Source organism: Siphateles boraxobius, unplaced genomic scaffold, assembly GCF_051911475.1.
Source record: "Siphateles boraxobius isolate OS27281-9 unplaced genomic scaffold, OSU_SipBor_1 130, whole genome shotgun sequence".
Classification (NCBI taxonomy): domain Eukaryota; kingdom Metazoa; phylum Chordata; class Actinopteri; order Cypriniformes; family Leuciscidae; genus Siphateles; species Siphateles boraxobius.
The window spans coordinates 3,937,923-3,962,542 of NW_027508734.1; the positions used below are offsets into that span (position 1 = coordinate 3,937,923).

At 44.0% G+C, this 24,620-nt stretch overlaps 2 protein-coding genes across 4 annotated transcripts in view; one reads left to right on the forward strand and one right to left on the reverse strand.

Moving 5' to 3' along the window:
* The window catches only part of LOC143736473 (salivary C-type lectin 2-like), a 318,478-nt gene that overhangs the window by 208,325 nt on the left and 85,533 nt on the right, over nt 1–24,620 (forward strand).
* On the reverse strand, nt 10,741–16,153 carry LOC143736464 (C-type mannose receptor 2-like). Of its 3 annotated transcripts, XM_077227162.1 has the most exons (5): nt 15,826–16,153; nt 15,617–15,655; nt 15,168–15,524; nt 12,277–12,621; nt 10,741–12,111 (listed from the first exon to the last, which is right to left on the reverse strand). In XM_077227162.1, exons 2-5 carry the CDS (start codon nt 15,651–15,653, stop codon nt 11,744–11,746), a joined length of 1,107 nt encoding a protein of 368 aa, XP_077083277.1. In that variant the 5' UTR covers nt 15,654–15,655; nt 15,826–16,153; the 3' UTR covers nt 10,741–11,743. The 3 variants fall into 3 exon arrangements, with proteins under 3 accessions (XP_077083277.1, XP_077083278.1, XP_077083275.1); XM_077227163.1 differs by lacking the exon at nt 15,826–16,153 and having other exon boundaries at nt 11,708–12,140; nt 12,273–12,612; nt 15,617–15,680; XM_077227160.1 differs by lacking the exon at nt 15,826–16,153 and having other exon boundaries at nt 11,708–12,111; nt 15,617–15,680.

Here is a 24,620-nt window from a genome sequence, read left to right on the forward strand (position 1 = left end):
TGTGATGCGAATCACGCACGCCAATTCCATTGGCTCGTTCAATAGTACTCGAAGAAGATTGGCTCCCTAACGCGACCCCATTCAGTCGACGTTATCGACTGAAAGGGAAACCAAGATCCCATGAAATCAACTGACGTTGTTTTTTTTATAGCCAATATGCTTTATGCCACATCTTTGAACCATGATCTTCTAATGTTTAGTTGACTGCATGTACATTTGAATGAACAATCATGTGTTGAAGATATTTTTGAGTCAACAGAAAATTTGAAATGTCAATGTATCTCAATGCCACAGATTAAAAATCATTTTAATTTTCTTGGGCTCTTTAACCCTCTGGGGTCGGCAAACGTGCCGGCGCGTTTTGCTCGATTTTTTTCACTTAGCAGCAAAATAGACTTAAAATATCCGTCATTTTTGGTCATACAGACTTAATAAAAAAGAAAAAAGAAACTGTAAAATGTCTTCTTTTTTATGTGTCCAATTACAATCGAAATAAAACATTGTGCTTTTGTAAAATAAAGAAATAAAGGGTGTGCTTTCTTGCTCTGTGTCACCGCAAACTTTTTTTTTGGAGCACGTCTCTAAACTAAACAAAACTCAGCGAATACCATTCACCCAGGCATGACCAATATATCTTTATAATCATTTAAGTGTGTACTTTTAAATAATCTAATTCACAACCAAAACAAATATTCTCTGTTTATGTAATCTATATGAAAAGAGAGCGATGTCAGTCGTTCTCATTTCAGCTCATTATAGTTTATTATCTTTTAATGTGACACGCCCATGGAGAGTGCGCGCTATTCAAACGCAAATGATCTGAGACCATGCAAACGTGTCAACGCCCACATCAACTCAATAAACACACCATGTTTAATCAGATTACAGTACTTTATGTTGCCTTGCGAGGCTGTGAGGAATAATCCTGGGAAATGTACCTCAGAAGTGCAGGTTTAAATTAATTTTGAGGAGCAACGGATCCATCTGAGAAGAATAGGACGTTTTTTTATTATTGTTCTAATCGCGATATCCTAGTTTAAACCGCAAAAAGACTGTTTAAGTATGAATCGCGTCTGTGTGTGAATGAATGAACAGCTTTTACCAAACTATATTGCTATACTTACTGAGATGAGTAAAAATCGACTGAATTATGTTGAAATAAAATGTCTTTGTATAAGCAACGTATTAAACTGCAAATTAACATTTATATGCCCTAACATATAAAAACAACAAACGATATGCCTATGTTAGTGACGAAATATGAAAGACAACATTTTGTTGACTAGTTTTGGATAGATTATTAAGTTTTTACTGTTAAATAGACTACTGACACATCAAATAAGCTTTTGTTTGCCAATTTCTGCTCATAATGTTAAATATATTATGTTTTGTCAAAAATAAAGTCATCAACTAAGATGTTATTATAGTGTTTGTTCCAATGTAGGCTTTATTCAAACTAATGAATCCTTAACTTTGAAATACGTATGATAAAATCTATATTTTAGTTTTTACAAAGAAAGATTACACTAGAAATATTGTTATTTTAATTGTTGCTGTTATTGTAACCTTTTTAATAAAATAGCAAAGAAAATATTTACAAGGTAGATCTTAAAAGGTCAATATAAGCCTTCTCTTTAAAATATTTTTATTGTGTTTTATTAGTAAACTTTCTGAAAATACAGTATAAGAATTAACTACAGAATTACCAAAACTGTTTACCTTGGATATAATACAATTTGCAAACAAAAATACAAGTGGAAAAATAAAATAAAAAATCGAGATGTTTCCAACTGTGAACCAATTTTGTAGTGTATGTGAGTGTGTGTGTATATATATATATATATATACATATCATGAGCTTAGAATTATACACTTCTATCTCCGTTTAGGGTAGTTCTGAGATATTGAGCATCAAAGTTTTTAAATCCCTGCTGTTTTGTGAGATGGAACCTTTTTATTTTATTAATAACTACTAACAAAATATTTTTTTACAAAAATAACACCACACAGACATTAATAAACACCTAATGGATAAGATTATGTCAAAAACTTAATTTCGACCAAAAGTGGAGATAGAACCATATAATTCTAAGCTCACGATATATTGTCCTTGCATTCTTTCTTGTGGCTCAGTGACACACCTGTGTAAAAGGCTCATTATATAGGCCATTGTCTTCTCAGGTGTGAATCAGATTATTCAGGCCCCCTCGCATATTGCCTTTCCAAACAAAAAGTGTCTTACAAAATTTAAATCAATGGTTTGTTTTATGTGAATGATTATACAGGATGATTTTCAGATCATTTTGAAGCAAAAACTCTAGGCGACAACATCCATTAGTCAAAAGTCTTGTGGACACATATTTAGTAGGTGTTTTGTGGCCTTATTTCAGAAACTGTAATTTTTAGTTTTTTTCAATAATCATGCATAAACATTATTCTCTCAAAAATACAAACATGTACATACATGTTGCTCAAATATTATGGTAGCCCTGTTCCCTTTCAGTCGATAACGTCAGACGTAGTCGACGGTCGACTGAATTGGGATCACGCTAGGGAGCCTATCATCTTCGATTACTATTGAACGAGCCAATGGAATTTGGCGTGCGTGATTGAATCACACACTCCGCCCCCGCGGCGCGGGTATAAATACGGAAGTGGATGCACGCACTAGTTGCCTTTCGCTTCGGAGCCGTTCGTCTTTGATGTCTCTGAAGAGTGCTGTTGTATTCAACGAGCGAGTGTGTCGGTGTTCTTACGGGACGACCTCTCCAGTGTTGGTGTTCTACAGCGTGGTGCAGCGGTGATCGCGAGCTTCTCAGCTCTCAACTGCTGTTTTAACAGCATCAAATTTCTATTGTTTGTTTGTGTGTTGACGGTTGGTTAGAGGGCGAGAAGTGAGTGCTTCACTGTTGATTGAAAGACTATTCAGTGTTTGCCTCGGTCATTCCCTGTGTGCTCCGGCACTGGTGACGGTCCCATTTCCTAAAAGAGTAACATGGGTGTGAGTGCGTCTTTTTCAAGATGCCATTCCATCCGTGCGTTTCTGGGTGCGGTCTGGCACTATCCCCCTCTGACGGTCACGAAAGTTGTGTCGCATGTTTGGCTTACAGCATGCCGAGGCAGCTTTCGTGGATGAGTCATGTTCTCACTGCGGGAACATGACCATCTCGGTGTTGAGATCTAGACTCGCCTTCGTCAAAAGCGTTGGTGCAGTCCCCACCTCTGGGCCCCGCCCTTGTTCTTCCTCTGGGTTACCTTCCCAGAGAAAGACTGGGGTGCCGTCCAAGCTGGGTGATCTGAGGATCACAGTGAGGGGTAATCCGCCCGGCCAGGCCCCGTGGGTCCCTCACTCCTCTTTCACACCGCAACCGGTGGAGCTCCCCATTGATCCCGCTGGTCCCTCTGTAATGGACAGGCCAGCCGTGTCATTTGGGACCCCTCCAGGGGATACGATGTCAATCGCAGCATCGGAGGGGGAGCTGAACTCTGGAGATGACGACTCGGCTGCACTGCCTCCCTCCGGGAGACCAGTGTTGCCCGAGCCAGATCCAGAAATGTCAGCTATGCTGAAAAAGGCCGCCGAGGTGGTAGGGCTCGTGTGGAACCCCTCCACCGTGTCCCGAGCCGTCTCGGTTGGATGATTGGTATATCGGGGCGGGCCGTACAGGTTCTCAGTCCGCCGCCCCGGTGCCTTTCTTTCCTGAAGTGCATGAGGAGCTTACGAGGGCATGGATGGCACCTTTCTCTGCCAGAAACCGCCTGAGTAGCTCCTCCCCCCTCACTACCCTTGATGGGGGAGTGGTGAAGGGTTACGAGGCTATCCCTCCGGTGGAGCGGGCCGTTGCGATGCAGTTATGCCCAACGGCGGCCGCTTTCTGGAGAGGTGATCCTCGTCACCCCTCTAAAGCCTGTAAGTTCTCGTCCGCTCTTACGGGCAAGGCTTACAAAGCTTGTGAGCAAGCCGCTTCCTCCTTGCGTGCCATGGCGTTGCTCCAGGTCCACCAGGCCCAGGCACTCATGAACATGCACGAGGGTAGTTCGGACCGTGAGCTCATGGGTGAGCTCCGCACTGCAACTGACCTCGCCCTCCGGGCGGCGAAGGTTGCAGCTCGCGCGGTCGGTTCGGCGATGTCCACACTTGTGGTCCAGGAGCGCCATCTGTGGCTGAACCTGGCCGATATGAGAAAAGCGGACAAGGTTCGGTTCCTGGACTCTCCCATTTCCCAGGTTGGGTTATTCGGCGACGCTCTGGAGAACTTTGCCCAACAGTTCTCTACAGCTCAGAAACAGACGGAGGCCATCCGGCACATCCTGCCTCGGAGGGACGCTGCTGCCTTCACCCGCCCGCCGAGGTCAGATCCTCCGCCTGTTCGTCGCCGAGGGCGTCCGCCTGCAGCCGCCTCAGCTCCCGCTGGACCATCGCAGCAGCCTTCACCCAGGTTCCGGCGTGGAGCCGGCCGCGGAAGGGGCGCCCAGCCTGCTCCAGGCGCTGCCAAGCCAGGTGGTAAGCATCAACGCAAAAGAAAACGCTGAACCTGGACGGGCTCTCAGGGATGGAGGAGTTGCTCGTGGAGTGGTCGCCGATCCACTTCCTCTGGCTGGTTGGAGGGCCGGCTGGAGTTTTTTGTTATGTGTGTGTCTGTTCCGCCGCTGGCCCCTATAAAGACGGGGTCAGCGGTACCCACATATTCAGAAAAAGAGCAAATTTTCTATTCCTGAGTCCCAAGTGGACCAGTCTGGCGGGTGTGACCCTGTAATAGCCTTACATCCCCCAGCTTCCCTTGGTCGCCAACAGGCAGCTTGGGGCGTTCGAGGACCCGGTCATCCGCCTTCTCACGTCCCCCTGCCGCTAGTGGAGACAGGTAAGTGTTGCACTGCACACTAACACCACTATCTCTACTTTGCTGCCCCACCTCAGGCTCGGCTACCCCGCTCAAGTCAGTGATAATCATCACATTAGGTGTTGAGCAGACGTGCTCCTGAAAATTCAGTGATATTCATCACACCGAGTGTGGAGCAGTGCTCCTGACTTGTGCGTGCTTATCTTATCCTGCTGGCGAAGGATCTGATATAGCCGCTCCTCCAGCCGGTACGAAGGCCGGTTGCAAACTCGTTCTTCGTGCTACTAGGTGGTGAGTCGTGACCATCTTGGCCCAAGATTGGTCTGCAGCTCCGACCTGAAAGACATTTGCTTCAGATCTCTACCTTCCGCACCGCAGGCCATCCTGTGTGTTGCGTCTAAAGGTGGAGTATCAGTACAGTGTCCTTCCCTCGAGTGCTCCAGAGCCCGTTGGGTCTTCAGGTCAACTGGAAGAGAGTAATCTCGCCCACGGGCTGAGTATCTCTTTTTCAGTTTTGGAGAGGGACTCGGTCTAACACGTCTCTCCAATGAGAATGTGTTCAGCTGGTGTTGAAGTGAGAAAGGGTCCCACTGAAAGAACTTTCAGAGGCTCCTGGGGTATATGGTAGTCGCAGCCTTTGGCTTCCTCCATATGTGACCGCTTCAGCGCTAGCTTCATGATCGAGTCCCGAGGTGACCGTGGCAGAGCAGCTCTCCCTGTGTGACTATAGTTCATCCCGGTCTGCTGCCAAACCCTCTTCAACAGAGGGGCCATATACAAAGGGCGTGTTTTAACGGGGGCCTGGGCAACCCCCGACTACACGGGCATTCGTGCCTTGAGTTGTTAGACATTGCGACCGTTGCGCAAGCTTCCCCTGCATGTCACAACTCACCCGTCACCTCCTCCTTGGAGTCAGAAACTTCTGAGGACGCTTTGTTCCACTCCTCCCGCTTTACTCAATCGTGCCGCCATAGAGCCTCACGACAGTTATAGCCAGGGCAAGTGGAGACTCCATCCCCTGCAGCTGGGTCATGACCATTCCGGGGCCGCTCAGTTGCCCCCCCGGTTTCATCTTTCCGCCAGTGTTTGTGTAAACCGAGCGGACTACCCTTGGACAAACACTGGGTCTCAGTGCCCCAGGGGCCCACAGGAATGCGTTTAACCCCAGTCAGCCATCTAAAAGTGACTGCGACTCATGGTCGCCTTGCGCCTGCTCAAGTCAGTGAAATCATCACACTTCATGTTGAGCAGAACTGCTCCTGAAACTCAGTGAAGTTCATCTCACTCAGGTGTTGAGCAGCAATGCTCCTGTAGCTCTGTGAATTCGTCACAAACAGTGCTGAGCAGAAATGCTCCTGGTGCTCAGTGAAGTTCTTTGCACTCAAGTGTTGAGCAGAAATGCTCCTGAAGCTCAGTGAGTTTATCACACTCAGGTGTTGAGCAGCAATGCTCCTGAAGCTCAGTGAACTTGTCACACTCAAGTGCTGAGCAGCAATGCTCCTGGTGCTCAGTGAAGTTCTTCGCACTCAAGTGTTGAGCAGAAATGCTCCTGAAGCTAAGTGAGTTTATCACACTCAGGTGTTGAGCAGGAATGCTCCTGAAGCTCAGTGAACTTGCTTGTCACACTCAAGTGCTGAGCAGAAGATGCTCCTGAAGCCCAGTGATCTTCACATGTTGAGTTGAGCAACGCTCCTGTCTTTTTGCGCCCGTCGCTTGCACCTACGTGCTAAGTCAGGAGAGGAACAGGTCTTCATTGTTGCCCCTAATTGGCCCAACTAGACCTGGTTCCCATCGACAGCCTTCCTGACTTCCCCTGAAAACTCTTTCAGGGACGGGGCACGAGGGCACCCGCGTTCTTCCCCCGGAGATTCCGGGCGGTCTTACATCTGTACGCGGAGGTTCAGGTGGCTATCACAGGGCATGTGATAGTTACCATCACTTCTGCGCGCACCCCCTAGAAATGGGTTGCGTGCTTACGCCTTTAGAAGTGGAACCTAGTCGTTGAGTGCGTCTTCTCTCCAGAGGAGATCCTGAAAGCTTTCGATCACTTCAGTGCTCTCTTTCCTGCAAAATGGGTTGGAGTAGGCTGTTTTCCTTCACCCTCAAAATGTTGTTGTCTCGGTGTTTAAATGACGCTCATCGTGTTGCAGGAGTGTGCAGAAGCACGTTCTGATCGTCAGGTTCCTGAGGAGCAAGGTCTTGTAAATCCTTGCGTCCCTCTTTATCCTCTTGGGCCTTGTCCTGGTGTGACTGCACTGCAGAGACCGCCCCTGAGCCACTGCAGGCAGTGAGTTAAAAATTCTGTTATATCAATTCTCCTGCTCGCGTGGTCTCTACTAGAGGGTAGGGACTTGCTCGCTTTCGGTCAACGTATTGTGCCTGGAGTCTGGGCCGGCTAACTCTCACAAGCTGAGACCCCGGCTCGGATTGTGCCCAAGGCTCCTACCTCTCCCGTAATAGGAGCAGGTGGTGAGCCTGCAAGCGCTGCCCTGGAGGAGGCAGATCCAGCCCTGGCTTCTCTGGCCGTTCGCTTGGACGTGTACAGAACGCAAGCCATAGACCTCAGACCAGCTCTACAAATATCTGTTGGAATTCAGCAGAGAGGGAAGGCTGTTTCCATGCAAAGTTGCACTTAGTGCTTGCCTTCATTTCGGTAAAAATCCGAGATGCAACATGTCCACTTAGGTGTTGAGCTCCTCTATGATGAGTGTAAAGTGCTCCGCCTAGGCGTTGACGATATGCTTTGCTAAACAGATTCTAGAGTTGGGGGCTGGACGACACCTAGTTGAACCGCTGCTTCCCGTGGGCTCCCTTCTCATGAAGCCAGTTTCACCGTGAGCCTGGTTCAAGTGTCGGCTTGCTGCGCCATTCCCCTCCTATGGACTGGATACGTGCGCCTTTCTACTCCAGTTGAGTTCCCTCAAAATTGAACCCTGTTGAGTTCCTCCACACCCCTCCGACGTCGGACGTGCGGAACGTCTGGTGTTAGGCCTACCACTCGTAAGCAGTGTGGAACCTGTGTTAGGCTGGGTCCATATATTGCGGTTCCTACGGCGACCCCATATGTGTATTCTTCCACGATACGGCTCCCTGCGGCGAGCCCGTGTCTTCCCTCGGCAGAGTCTCTCTGCCGTCACTGTCCGGTGTGTCTCCCCCGTCTTAGGCTGGAGCCACCCCAGTGACTTTCCATATGTTAGACTGCCCGGTTTTCCGCCCTGTTCATATGTGTATTCTCCACGTTACCTCCCTCTGGGTTGGATGTGGCTTCCGCAGCGTCCCTTCCTTCCAATGTACGGGGAACGCTTTCCCAGTGGTCCTGTAGGAACAGCAGTGACTTCCCTGGCCTAAGCCCTGTCCTTCCCCGCCTTAAATTTGCGGGGGCATCAGGAGGCTTTTGGTTTAGGCACTGGAAGGTGGCAGCGTAAGTGGCGTGTTCAAAGGGTGATCCCAATTCAGTCGACCGTCGACTACGTCTGACGTTATCGACTGAAAGGGAACGTCCTGGTTGCGTATGCAACCCACCGTTCCCTGAAGGAGGGAACGGAGGACGTAGTCCCCTTGCCACTACCGCTGGACCACCGCTGACCCCGGGTTACTCTCGGCTCCTCAGCGAAAAGCAACTAGTGCGTGCATCCACTTCCGTATTTATACCCGCGCCGCGGGGGCGGAGTGTGTGATGCAAATCACGCACGCCAAATTCCATTGGCTCGTTCAATAGTAATCGAAGATGATAGGCTCCCTAGCGTGATCCCAATTCAGTCGACCGTCGACTACGTCCTCCGTTCCCTCCTTCGGGGAACGGTGGGTTGCATACTCAACCAGGATGTTTGTGCTAAATAGAGTGTAATTACACCTTTGCCATTAATATGTTTATAAGCAACTGAAAAAAGCACAAAATGTCAGGGCATGTCAAAACATCTCAAGGACCCCAAAAACACCTTAGACCAGAGGAGGGTTAAAACATATAGTGCATATTAGTGTTTAAATGCCCAAAGTATGTTATTTTGATATTAAAAAAGACTCATACGATACACAGCAAAATCCCCAGTGTTAAATGAACACTCCTGGTGTACATATAGGTCCAACTACAGGGTGTTCAAAATGAACACTGAAGCAGTGTTGAAGTTAATGACATAATTAAGTGATTAATTAAGTGATGATTGGCCATTAGTGGTGACACCTGATGTTAATAAGCAGAATCATTGAAGGAAAGAGAAACAACAAGAACGGAAAAAAAGAGAAAAACAAGAACTACTGACTTCGAGCCTTTACACATTATTGCACTTATTATTACCAGTGTGACTTTATTTCTGTCATACACCTACAAAAGTTATTGAGAATCAACAGAAGTTTAGACGGCAATGTTTTATGGAATTTTTCATTTCAAGCCACCATTATGGTGGTCAGTGTTTGTTTTAGTTGGGCTCTTGAACCTTTTAATTTGTTATTGTTAGTTTTTCTCTGGTTTCTCCAACATTGTGTTAATAAAGCACATTTGTTATTGCACAAGAAAATATGCTAACAATATGTTGTGATGATGACGTTATCATCACGTAGTGACTTGATTCACTGATGTCATTCAGAGTCTAAATCTTTGACTATATGATTGATGTTGCGTTCTAGTATTGGTGATTGTAGGCCTGAGAGTCTACAGTTTAAGATCCAACAGCAATATGAACAATTTTATAAAATCTCTGTGCATTTGAGCTATTGTGTTTAGACACACAAACATCAATAATCAGCATATAAATCACAACAATGGTGACAATAAACAAACTAGTGACACACAGATCAACTCATAACATCACAAAACAAGCTATTAAAGTCAAAACAAAACAATAGCAAAAAAAAACATGCAAACAGGAAAAACAATGAAAATTACAGGACAATTCAGCTGCATAATTTATTCATACTGCAATGCATGATGGGAGCCATGGATGCATTTTGATTGGTGGCTCCCATCATGCACTGCAATATGAATCTTTCGTGTGATTGTCACCATTGTTGAGATTCATATGTAGATTATAGATATCTGTGTGGGATTTTAAAACCTTAAGATTATTAAAGCACTGCTGGAATTAGCTACTGTAATGAATATTACCTTTGTATAATCACTTATAATGCTGGTAGAGTGAATCAGGACACTACAGGAATGTAATTTCATAATTTAAACATAACTATCATGACCTGGGCTGTGTTTCCTAAAAGCATTTTAAGCCTAACTTGATCGTAGAACGATTGCAACAAAAGGTCTGTACGATCAAATTAGGCGTAAGATGCTTTCGGGACACACAGCCCATGTCATGTTTTCTCTTGCAGTAACACATGTGCTTTATAAACACAGAGTTGGAGCAGCCAGAGAAAAAATAATGTTAAAAAGCAAAGAGTCCAGAGCCCAACTAAAGCAAACACTGATCGCCATAATGGTGACATGAAACGAAAAATTCCATAAAGCATTACCATCTAAACTGCTGTTCAATATAAATAAGATTGTGTGTAGATGTATGACAGAAATACACTGGTAATAATAAGTACAATAATGTCTAATGGCTTCAAACTCAGTATTTCTTGTGTTTCTCTTTTTCTGTTCTTGTTGTTTCTCTTTCCTTCAATGATTCTTCTTATTAACATTAGGTGTCACCACTAATGGCCAATCATCACTTAATTATCTCATTAACTTCAACACTGCTTCAGTGTTCATTTTTACCACCCTGTAGTTGGACCTATATGTACACCAAGAGTGTACATATGTACACTGGGGATTTTGCTGTGTACTCTTCAGTTACAGAAATTATCATTGTACTTTGACATAAGCACATTATCTAAAACGAACTGTAAGGGGTGTACAGTTAAAGACCCAGAACCAGATATGAAGAATGAAGACCCAGAGTCAGAATTATAAAAAATTAAAGAAAATATTTACTGAAGATAGTTTGCAGTTTCATCAGCAGAAGTCAGCTTCAATACTCGCACAGGAGTTCGTAGGCCGCCCCGCTTACAGTTACAAAGATCACAGCAGTTATACCATTTCCAAGGTCTAAGACACGTCATTGCTTAGAGGTTGAATGATTCTCATTGGCTAAGAAACATTTAGAGCCTAAACAATATAACACATGTGAGGAGATAGGGGTGCCTATCGCCATTAGTCAAGATAGTTGTCGTCCACTCATTAGATTTAGGTCTGTGGTGGCCTCGCAGGTTAGAGAAGGGCGCCGGGGTGTCTGGTCCGAACGTCCAGAACCTACATAGAATGTCATACGCACACACACACACACACACACACACACACACATAACAGACACTAGCAAATAACAGCTCCCATCAAGGCTGAAGAGAGTCTGAGCTCCTTATTATCATTTAAGTATACCAAAACATAATGCTAAAACATTCACTCATTTGGGAGAAAAACAGATCACTGGCATTTACTCCGAAGGAAGGAAATATACTGGAAAGAATACATTTTAATACAACAATTAAAGTTCGATATAGTAACGCTCAATGTAGCTTGACCATATGTCCAGCGAAGAATCATATGTGTCCACGTTGCCTTTAGGACCCTCTACTGATACCAGAGAAAGAGACAAACGGCCTTGTGGGTTACGTGGCCTTCGTGCCCTGCGTGTACTGCGTGCAATCTCAAAGTAAGATTGGAATGCACCTAAAAGAAACTGGTTACTTACATCACATGCATTTAAGACAATATAATTTCACAAGCACAAAGAATATAAAAATTATTATGTGATAATGAATATATTTGATTATTGATTTTTATAAAGGAAGTATATAAGCATTCAAAAGGATATGATTATAGATGTATTTGAAGAGGCAAGGGATTTTGACCAACCCTTCAGAACAAGAAGTGTTAAAAAAGAGCCAGTCATGAAAGAACACAGACATATCCTTCACTCTTCATATCTGCTGCAGATGAAGTTGAGTTTGTGGTGTTCAGGACGGCTGATCCAGCGCTGATCTCCTCCAGACTGAACTGCTCCAGCTCTCACTGCAGACACACAGTCCTCGTCTCCTGTGCCGTTCCCTGGAGCCCAGTTCTGATAGCACACGGTCTCTCCGCTCACCCAGTACCAGATGCCAAGAATACGGGAGTGACGTAAACCCAACCACACCGCCTCAGTAGACGCACGTTTAACCACATTCATCACCTTATTCTGCATCTCGACTGAATGAACGGAGACCAGATCCGTATAATTCTGTCTGCAGTGTCTCAGAGCTTCAGTCCACGTCAGATTCTCAGTGATCAGAATCAGTTTATCTGGACACAAAACAAACCACAAGCAAAAACTAGAGAGAGACTGATCAAAAACAACATGCAGAACAAACACTGTGGAGGAATTTGTCATGTCAGACATGTAGCGTGAACTTTAAGATATCTGGAGGTGATGGATGGATTGTGTGTGTTTTGTGAGGATCTGCTCACCTTCATGACACACAAAAGGAAGTAGGTCGTTGCAAGAGACGTCATTCCATTGTCTCGGAGATTTTGGACTGATGATTGCACAGTTTTCATCACCTTTAGCATTATTAGGTTCACCAGGAGCCCAGTCTCTGAATGAGGAGTTGCTCTGATCTGACCACTGCCATGAGTCTCTGAACAGACCGATCCAGACATCATTAGATATGTGACTATCATTGATGAACTTCTGAATCTGTTGACTCTCATTCTGGTTCCTCACACTGACCAGATCAGTGTGATTCTGTCTGCAGAAACTCTGAGCGTCTCTCCAGTTCTTCATCTGATTGACAAAGACAAGTTCTGTGTTTGCTTTAAGAAAAACAAATAGAAACAGATTCATGAATCAATTTGTTCATTAATATTTTGCTGATTTATGTTTTTTAATGTGAATAAGAGCAGCGATGGAAGAATCAGAAACATGTGTCATTCAAAGTCTGATTCTACAGCTGATGATATATTAAATATTCAGAATATTCATGATGATTTTCCTGATATAAGATGAAATTATATTTGTGAATTTGTTGTGATAATTTTATTGTAACTTTATATGTTTCTATTATGTTTTGTTACATATTTCTCTAGAACACTGGATTCAGACACAAAGAGATAAATGAGAGCATATTAATATGTTTGTTGTCCTTAGAAAAATCCCAGTAAGGAAATACTTTATAATAATGTTCAGTAATGTCACTTATAGTTAATGATGAACTAATAATTTACAAAACATAACTATACATTCATAAATGATCAATAAGTGATATGCTAACATTTTATAAATGTTTTGTTAATTTGGTTATAAGTAACATAAGTTATTAATGATTATCTAATCATTTACAAAACATGGCTATATGTTTATAAAATTACAAATAAGTGGTATGCTAATGATTTACAAATGTGTTGTAAGTTATCTTAAAAAATTGGTAAATCTTAAAACAAAAAATCAAACAGACCAATAGTAGATGGTTGATAGGTTGTTAGTTGATACATTATCACTTATAAATCATTGAAGTATGTCAGAATTGTTTTAGTATCATTATCTCAATAAACAATGGTTTATGAACAAATTATGAACAAATCATTAGTAAATGATCAGTATTTAATTTAGTGATGTATCTTTAAATGAACACTGAAAATGTGTTAAAGTTACTGAGATAATTAAGTGAACAATTGAGTGATGATTGAGCATTATTGAAGACACCTGATGTTAACAAGCTGAATCACTGAAGGAGAAAACTGGAATTTTTAAGTCACCATTATGGAGATCAGTGTTTGTTTTAGCTGGGCTTTTGGCCCTCATACCATTATGGATAATAGCAGCTTGTGGATTATAGCAGCACCGGCATTGTAGAGCATACCATATTTAACGTTTTCAATGAAATCCAAATGATAAAATCAATAAAAAATAAAATAAACTTCTCAAAAAACATTTGTATGCAGGCACACACAGACATCAAGAATTAGTGTATGAAGCGCAGCAATGGTGACAAACAGATCACATTAACCTTAGATCAACATAAGCTCATTATTTATTCATGCAGGAATGCATGATGGGAGCCATGAATGAGTTTTGATTGGTGGCACCCAGAATGTTCTGGAACATGTTTTATAATTGTCACAATTGTTGAAATTCACAGTCTGATTCTTGATGTCTGTGTGTGCCTACATAAAATATTTATAAATGTTTTAGAATTTCCTTTTTGTTTATTTTTTATTGATTTGATCATTTGGATTTCATTGAAAAGGCTAAAAATAGTATGCTCTACAATGACATTGCTGCTATAAACCATTAGGTCAACTTAACTCAGAAATTAGGTTATATATGAGTTTAGTGATTCAGGTCAATTTATTGTGAAATAACGATTATGTTAAAACACAACCAATACCATCCGATCACATTTTCTATTTGTTCATCTGGCTGTTATAACTCATGTTCAGCAGTCAAACACAATCTAAAGTTAATGATATGAGGGTCAAGAGCCCAACTAAAACAAACACTGATCTCCATAATGGTGACTGTAAATTCCGGTTTTCTACTTCAGTGATTCTGCTTGTTAACATCAGGTGTCTTCAATAATGCTCAATCATCACTCAATTATTCACTTAATTATCTCATTAACTTTAACACTGCTTCAACGTAACCCAGTTATGTGCAGCCTGTTGACATAAAAAAAGTTAATTAAAGAAAACATATCAGAATCTGATGACATAAAAAAGTTAATTAAAGCCAACATATAATTTATTAGAGTGTTGAAGTTACAGGAACAAATTATGTATGTTTAATGTAACCCAGTTATGTGCATCCTGTTGACATAAAAAAATTAATTTATGGAACCTGTTGACATAAAAAGGTTAATTAAAGCCAACGTATCCTTTTTTTGAGTGGGGAATGCTAAAGCAGTTTTTTTTAAGAAAAGTTTATTTTTAAGAAAAGTAATTGATTTGTTTTGAAGCAGATTCACATTTATAAATGTCTTACAGTCAGTGGATTGCAGTGGGTTATGTTAAATCCTGTCACTCATTTACACACACTTGTGTTCTGTGTGGATCTAGTGATAATATGAACGTCAGACCCGGTTTAACCTTCCACTGATGCTCATATCAGGAGCACATGTGTGTAAAGAGTGTGTGTCAGAGAAGACAGCTGTCTGTACCCTCACCAGTTAGCACTTACACTGCAGTGCACACTACACAGTGTTTAAGCTTTCTGCATCATCTAATCTAAACTGTAAACTATTCATCACTTGTGAATTTGTTAAGTATATTTCTAGATCTTTCTTACCTGTTACAAATTATGTGTATATGGTGTATATTTTTATAAACGAATGTCTATTGTGATTGTATGGAGCTGCACTTACTGTTGTTAGATGAACTGCAGATGAAAATCAGGCTGTTACTACATGGTAAATTATGCCATTTTCCATTTCTCATCACAGCACACTCATCTCCATCATTAGGTTGTCCAGATCCCCAGTTCAGATAGAGCGCAGGTTCACCTGAAGACCACTGCCATTTATCAACACTCGTCATCTGCAGCCCAATCCAGACACGTCCATCATTCACACTCTTCTTCAGCTCGTTCATGTCGTTCATGTTGTCAACGGTGGCCAGATCTGTGTAATTCTCTCTGCAGTGTCTCTGAGCTTCAGTCCAGTTCTTCCTCACGTTTATAAAGTGATACTGACGCTGAACACATTCAGATACGGAGCAGAGAGCTGTGAAAGAGAGCGTTTGATTTAATGCTTTTCATAACAGGGTCAAACCTGATGAAACTATTAACCATAAATAAAACAACAAAAACACTCACCAATGAGAAGAAGAATGAAATACAGAGTTTGGTCCATTTCTGAGGAAAAACACATTGAAAAACTCAGAAAACAAACATTCACAGATTCATTTTGGAGTAAAATATGACAGTTTCAGTAACATGACCGCACATGAATGAACCACACAATCAATGAGACAATATTAACATCTGAAAGTGTAATTGTGTTTGAAGAATGAACATGTTCTTACTTTAGAGGTCGTGTGTTTCTGTCCTGAGTCTGATGTTTCTGTCTGCAGATTTAAACTACGTGATTATTATTATATATGCTCTCATCCCTCATTCAGCTCATCACATCATTTGTGTATTGTTCTAAAACTAATTTACATATTTTACTTCCTCTTTATTTCTGTTTGTCTACCTCTGTTTCTCTATATTTGCATATTGACGTATTTGTCAGTGTCAGTAAATCTACAATTTATGTTGAATAAAGGCTTAGCAACAACATGAACTAATCAGGAAAATATATAAACATTCATGATTTATTTATCTCGTGTTTACCTTACCTTGTTTACCTTATTTTCCTCGTGTTACATCCTGGTTAAATTTGACATGTATGTTTATATTTCAGTTATTTCACTTTTGTCAAATTTATATTTATTATAATGATAATGCAGTTAGTGTTGCACTGTAAGAAAAAATCTGTCGTTTATTACAAAACAAAAATTGGCAGCTGGGCTGCCAGAATAATTTTGTAAAAATTACAGTCACTGTAAAAACAAATCCTGTAAAATTCACAGGGATTTACTGTAAGAAATACAGACATTTTATGTGTATTTAAACAAAAAATCCTGTTGTTTTTACAAAAATAATTTGGCATCTGTGGTTACCAGCAAAGTACTGCTAGCTAAGTTTAAAAACGAGTATTTACACTGATAGTACTGTGATCGTACTTTCCTGTCAGTCCACTCAAAATGAATATCTCTTAATATAAAACCACAAACACCTAATGTGTAATAGTGAATTAATTAAAAACCCGACTTCAACTAAAATCTTTGCAGTGAACATTAGCACACATGCTTGTGCTAAAGTACTTAACAAGAAGATTGTCACAGCATACACAGTCACTGCTTTTAAATAAAGCAACAGGCAGCATAACATCAGTGTGTCTCTGCTCATCTCTGACTGAATCACAGGCTCTACTCTCCAGCACAATGGTGACACACAAAACATTCATTAAACTAAAAGATATCTCCTATATCATCTTGTGCAAAACACATAAAAAACTTCAGTTTCATATTTACTCTCCTTATCAGTTATTGACTTCGCATTACTTTTTTCTATGAACTTTTACTAATATTTCAGTAAAATTAACTTCTTTTGTTTAGTAAATCGGATTGTTGAGTTTTACTGAGTTTGAGTTTTTTTTAGCTTCACTTATTACTAACCAGATTCGCTTTCTTTATTTTTTTCATACGTCTACAGAAATTCCTATTGAGATTTAACAGAGGTGTAGATGTTGTTTTGTTTCATTTGCCATTACCATTATGGAGGTCAGTGTTTGCTTTAATTGGGCTCTTGACCCTAAAATAGCTTGTCTTTGGCTGCTGTAACTGTGTGTTTATAAGACACATTAGGTATGGTGAAAACAAAGCCAATAAAAATGAGATGAGGTGCAGAGGTGGGCGATACTGCAAAATGTGGTATCGATCCGATACCAAGTAAATACAGGGCCAGTATCGCCAATATCGATACCGATACCAATACTTTTTAATTTTAAAAGCATGCACTTGAACTTACATGCACTTTCCTCTGCTAGAGCAGTGTGTCATGATTTATGAGGCGAATGCTAAATCTGAATAGGTTTTCATGACCACAAAATATTTTGTGATTTGTGCTCTCAACTCGCCTGTAATTAATCAGTGACTTTTACCAAACTACCCTAATTATAGTAAATGCACTATTGTACACTAGCATACTGTTCAAAAGTTTGGGGGCTGTAAGATTTTTAATTCTCTTCTGCATTTATTTGATCAAAAATACAGTAAAAACTGTAATATTATTACAATTTAACAAGGGCTATTCTGTAATTTATTCCTGCGATCAAAGCTGAATTTTCAGCATCATTACTCCAGTCTTCATGATCCTTCATGATGAGAATTAATTTTAATATGCTGATTTGCTGCTCAAGAAACATTTCTTATTATTATCAAGTGAAACTGAAAACAGTTTTATGTTTTTGTGGAAACCAAATCATTTTGCATAAAATGTATCATGATGCACAAAGTTGAAAGAACAGCATTTATATGAAATTGATTTTTTTTAACAGTGTAAAACCCTTGACTGTCACTTTGGATCAATTTAATGCATCGATCCTTGTTGAATAAAAATATTAATTTCATTATACAAATCTTACTTACGTCAACATGTTGAACCGTTATGTAAACTTTTAATTTGTTTATTGCGAAATAACTCCCGATTGTTTCTCTGTCATCTAAGCAAGGCTTCGTTCTCTTACGAGAGGTTCTCTCGTATTGCGTAAGTTTAGCTTACGCCAGGCGAAAGATTCATCTTCTCGAGATACTGAAGCCAAAAAATTATCCTTAATTTTGTATTCCTTGTCAACGCAGTGCAGCAGCTAGCAGACCTAGAGCAGGCCATCTAGCGTGCTCATTGGCTGCCCTGCGGGCAACTGCTGCAGCCTACCAGTGAGCCGGCGTGATGTCACGCCCAATGAAGGGCGCCCGCGCCTTCATAGCGTCACAGCCCGCCAGAATGGGCGTGGCTTAGCGTATAACACTAGGGGCTGTAGGCTGACTTCCCGGATTTTCGTCTCTTCAGCGAGCTCTTCGCATCGCTGGATCTGAGAGAAGCCACCGCCGCCGTCGAACAGCGGACAGCCAGCTTAGGAGAGCGCTGAGGAAGCCGGCCGTCTTCGCCACGTTCAGCCATCCGTGCGAGCTACGCTATCCGGCGACGTATCCTTTACCTTGCTAAAACCTATTCTAAAACCTATTCTAAAAGAGCAGCGAGTGTCTTTTTTAAGACGCCTCGCACTTCCGGCTGTGAAGCGCTTCCGCTGTCGACCCTGCGGGCTCGACTCGAAGCCTTCAACACCCCCCGCCTCTCCTCACCGACGCGCAGCTGCCGCTCACGAGCCTCACTGCCGTCGCATCTGAGAATGAGGCCGAGGGACACGTACGAGCACGCGGCTAGCTCTCTTTACGTTACAAGAGAGCTACCCCGCCCTCGTGTCCCCGTTCGCGCGTCATGCAGAGCCCTCTCGAGCTCTCTGCATGACCCGGACGGGCATCATCTGTGTTACATGTAGGTCCCGTGCCCACTACTCGTGCGCGCGCCCTCATACAAACACTGTTCCAGTTCTGCTCGACCACCGAGCACGCGGCTAGCTCTCTTTACGTTACAAGAGAGCTACCCCGCCCTCGCGTCATGCAGAGCCCTCTCGAGCTCTCTGCATGACCCGGACGGGCTTGCGCGCCGCCGTCGAAATGTCTCGCCATGTCAGTCCCCTTAGATAAGGCTACTGCAGTGGTGTATTTGGCAGCCAACGAGCCGGTAATGCAACCCGCTCGGCTGCACACATCCGCTGTTCTCGCGGCGACCCAGAGAAATCTCAAGTGAGTATAATGTCAGATTAAGAATGTAAGTTACGTGCCCGCTCACGAGCGCTCACGCTTACTAACAGACACATCGCCTCCGGAAAGACGTGCGTGTTTAAGTTTATTCCCTGTCAGTCCCCTTCAAACAGGCTACTGCAGTGGTTCAATTAGCAGCAAGCGAGCCGGTTTGTTGACCCTCTCGCCTGCACACAAACGCCGTTTTCACGGCGACCCAGAAAAATCTCAAAGAGTATTTAATGTCTGGTCCGGCTCATGCCGTCGGTGTTGTAAGTGTAATGAAAGTGCCCACGCCCCAGTGTTCACCACTACACATAAGCACTCCGAACCTCGCAGAGCACACTCTCATGAAGCGCAGAAAAGCCGCTCGAGTGTTGAATGTAAGAAATGTGTCCACAAGTCTGTGCCCACTATCTGCCCGCTCTGTTACACGATCAAGAAAGCAGGTTATGAATGTAAGTGTCGTGCCCGCCAGAGTGCGTTCACGCTTGCTAACACAAACCTCCCCCCGGGCTCCGCCCGCGCGTTTAAGTGTTATCACAAAACGCAAGGCATTAATAAAACGCTCCCCATCCATTATGATCGGGGCGTCAAATACACTTGTAAGTCTAGTGCCCGCGCTCACGCTTACAGGAAGCTTTTCCGCCCGGAGCGCTGCTCGCGCGTCAAAGAGTGAAAATAAGAATGTTCCCCATCCCTTATGATTGGGACATTTCACATAAATCAGCCGGTCTCGGCTTTCAGCGAGCAGCCATTGCCCAGAACCGAGAGCGTGCGAGCCGCGCTTTCGGCTCCGGGTCAGTTTCACAAAAGAAAGCAGGTTATGGATGTAAGTCTCGTGCCCGCCAGAGTGCGTTCACGCTTGCTAACACAAACCTCCCCCCGGGCTCCGCCCGCGCGTTTTTAAGTGTTCTCACAAAACGCAGGGCATTAATAAAACGCTCCACATCCATTATGATCGGGGCGTCAAATACACTTGTAAGTCTCGTGCCCGCGCACACGCGCTCACGCTTAAAGGAAGCTTTTCAGCCCGGAGCGCTGCTCGCGCGTCAAAAAGTGAAAAAAAAAAAGAAAAAAGAATGTTCCCCATCCCTTATGATTGGGACATCTCACATAAATCAGCCGGTCTCGGTTTTCAGCGAGAAGCCATTGCCCAGAACCGAGAGCCCGCGCTTTCGGCTCCGGGTCAGTTTCACAAAAGAAAGCAGGTTATGAATGTAAGTCTCGTGCCCGCCTGAGTGCGTTCACGCTTGCTAACACTAACCTTACAGGAAGCTTTCACGCTTACAGGAAGCTTTCCCGCCCGGTGCGCTGCTCGCGCGTCAAAAAAATGACAAAAGACTGTTCCCCATCCCTTATGATTGGGACATCTCACATAAATCAGCCGGTTTCGGCTTTTCAGCGAGCAGCCATTGCCCTGAACCGAGAGCGCGCGCACCGCGCTTTCGGCTCCGGTTCAGTTTCACAAGCCCGCAAATGGCGGCGATCTGAACCCGGAGGCCATTCGCCCCCTAGCGGCTCACATAGCTGCGTGGGAAACTATCCCAGGGATTTCAGAATGGGTGTTGAGCACAATAAAGCAGGGCTATACACTTCAATTCATTCGCCGTCCCCCGCGCTTTCAAGCCCGGACCGCGACGATAGTGAATGCGGAAGTAGCACACCTACTTCACGCAGAAATAGCAAAGCTGCTGTGCAAAGGGGCTATAGAAAAGGTACCGCCTTCTCTGAGCGAGTCAGGCTTTTACAGCCGATATTTTCTCGTACCCAAGAAGGACGGAGCCTTCAGACCTATCCTAGATCTGAGACATTTGAACTAAGTGCTTGCGAAAAGACCGTTCAAAATGCTTACGACCAGGAAAATCCTCGCGCACGTTCGCCCGAGGGACTGGTTTATTTCTCTAGATCTGAAGGATGCCTATTTTCAGATTCAGATAGTACCCCGTCACAGGCAATTTTTGAGATTCGCCTTCGACGGTCCGGTATATCATTACACCGTCCTGCCGTTCGGCCTGTCCCTGGCACCCTGTACATTTACAAAGTGCATGGACGCGGCGCTCGCCCCCCTGAGAAGTCAGGGGCTGCGAATAATGAACTATCTGGACGATTGGCTGATATTGGCACAGTCAGAGACAGAACTGCTATCTCACAGAACAGTGCTTCTCAGTCATCTGGAAAGCTTGGGTCTCACGGTCAACTGGACCAAGAGCTCATTACTGCCCAGCCAGTCAATTTCCTTTTTAGGAATAGCACTGGACTCGGTGACCATGACGGCTCGTTTATCGACACAGCGCGCGCGCCGTGTTCGCCACCTAGCCGCATCTTTCCAGAAGGGCAGCTTTCTCCCTTTGAAAACATTTCAAAGGATGTTGGGCTGTATGGCATCAGCTGCAGCGGTGCTCAAGCTGGGCCTACTGCGCGTGCGCCCGCTCCAACGCTGGTTGAATGCTTGCGTGTCCCGCCGGGTGTCTGGCGGCCAGAAAATCAGAGTGACTCAGGCCTGCATAGCAGCTCTGCAGCCCTGGTTAGTGGCCGACTGGTACCAGCAGGTAGTAATGATGGGAACCATCTCTTATCGTAAAGTCATCTCGACAGACGCGTCCAACTCGGGTTGGGGCGCACTGTTCGAGGGCAGACCGGCCTTTGGCCAGTGGTCAGACCAGGAGAAGGGTTTTCACATAAACTGTCTGGAAATGATAGCGGTCGAGAACGCGCTGAAGTGTTTCCTCCCGTTCATACAGGACCAGCATGTTCTTGTCCGCTCGGACAACATGTCTGTGGTATCCTATGTAAACCGTCAGGGCGGTGTCAGATCCAGAAATCTCTGCAATCTGACGGAACGCCTCCTTATTTGGTCTCAGATGCACCTGCGCTCGCTGAGGGTGGCGCATGTGCCTGGCCATTTGAACGACGGCCCAGACAAACTGTCCAGGGACAATGTTCCCCAGGGGAATGGTCCCTGCACCCCAAACGGTCCAGAAACTGTGGCGCCTATTCGGCAGAGCGGTAGTCGACCTAGAAGGATGAATCCGCCGCGCCCCCCGTCGGTTCCCATGTGGATCTTTCATTGGTCCACGAGGCCCTGAAAGCTTTTCCATTTGAACCACTAGACACCGTGGGGTTAAAATATCTATCACTGAAAACCGTCTTTCTGACTGCACTGTCGTCAGTAAAACGTGTAGGGGACCTGCATGTGCCGTCTGTCAGCGCGTCGGGTCTTGAGTTCGGACCGAATGACTCTAAAGTCATCCTCAGACCTAGACATGGCTATGTCCCTAAAGTGATGGGCACTCCATTCAGAGCGCAAGTTATTTCGCTGTCAGCTCTCCCAGCATCTGACAGGAAGGTGATGTGAATCTCCTCTGCCCTGTCAGAGCGCTGAGGTTTTACATTACGCGCTCTGCCTCCTTCAGGCGTTCGGAACAGCTTTTTGTTTCGTTTGGTGGGCGCACCAAGGGTCTCGCCTTCTCGAAACAGAGCCTGTCCAGATGGATAGTAGACGCTATAGCGGCCGCTTACGCGTCAAAAGGTCTGCAATGCCCTCTGGGCATCAGGGCTCATTCCACGAGAGGCGTGGCCTCTTCGTGGGCATGGTCCAGTGGAATTTCTATCCATGACATATGTGTAGCGGCGGGCTGGAGCTCCCCGTCTACCTTTGTCAGGTTTTATAACCTAGAAGTTCCTGCCTTGCAGGCTAAACTGTTGTCAGTCTGAAGGAGAGGTGTATTCTGCCCAGATCTCCTGCTCAGATCACTCTCACATGACTCAGCTCTCCTGGTTGAGCTGCACTAAGTAGGGTATGTGCCTATTAAAGACCGGCGCACTGCTCTGTATTCCCTATGTGTGCTTATGTACAAGTGATGGCCCGCGTGGCTGGCCACCTTATTTTTTCCACTTATGGGGTTCCCCTGAAAGCTCGGGGTCTCATGTGGATGCTTGGCGCGCACGGCGTTGACAAAGTGTTCCCGTAGCGTAAGCTAAACTTACGCAATACGAGAGAACCTCTCGTAAGAGAACGATACTCGGTTACTAACGTAACCTCGGTTCTCTCTAGAGAGGGAACGAGTATTGCGTAGCCGGCCGTGCTCGCGCCACGAGCGACTTCGCTTCTGTCGACGAAAACCAGGGAAGTCAGCCTACAGCCCCTAGTGTTATACGCTAAGCCACGCCCATTCTGGCGGGCTGTGACGCTATGAAGGCGCGGGCGCCCTTCATTGGGCGTGACGTCACGGCGGGCTCACTGGTAGCCTGCAGCAGTTGCCCGCAGGGCAGCCAATGAGCACGCTAGATGGCCTGCTCTAGGTCTGCTAGCTGCTGCACTGCGTTGACAAGGAATACAAAATTAAGGATAATTTTTTGGCTTCAGTATCTCGAGAAGATGAATCTTTCCCGTAGCGTAAGCTAAACTTACGCAATACTCGTTCCCTGTCTAGAGAGAACCGAGGTTACGTTAGTAACCGAGTATCGTTTCCCAGACGCACTGTGACAGAAGCACCAGCTTTGAACGCTCTCTGTGATTGATTAGTTACGTCTTGTATCCAGATGACTAGGAGAAATAGTTCTACCCTACACAATTATTCGCTAACATTCTCTTATTTTTCAACTTAGAAGCTTTTTTACGCACTGAATTGCGTTCTAAATTAATAAAAATTACTGGTAAAAAAACACACATTTGGATCGATATTTTATGTGAGGATCGATCCTTTTCGATACCACGTCAGTATCGAAAGTATCGATACTTCAGGATCGATCCGCCCACCCCTAATGAGGTGTTGCTGGTTATGTTTTGGATATTATGTCATGCAATAATATTAGGTTCACCGATCTCATTCAGTGTCTAATCATTTATCAAAATTGTGTTTTTAATACAGCTTAATTTAATATTACTACACTGTGAAATTGCTTCAAAAGATCAAGCAGTGCTGCGCAATTTGTAAACTCATTCACAAAAAAAATGTTACTACGATTTCAGGTAGACACACACAGACATCAAGAATCAGCCAATGAATCTCAACAATGGTGACAATCAACAAAAAATATATCAAATCGGAACATCATAAAACGCTACTAAAGGTCAACACAAAACCAACAGCAAAAATAAAAGCAAATAAGACAATGAGAAAATAACCAGACAATTCAGCTGCATGATTTATGCTGCAATGCATGCTGGGAGTCTGGGATGATTTTTTTTTGTACTATGCTGGTACCCAACATGCATTGCAGCATCAAACTTTTGATTGTCACCATTGTTGAGATTCATATGCCAATTCGTGATGTCTGTGTGTGTCTGGCCATTATAAAAGATCAAAATGTTCTGTGCATAAACTTTGTGAAGTCCTTCATATATGATAGGCTTTATCTGTAAAATCAAAGTGATACCATGATAAAAAAAAATTCAAAACTCCACC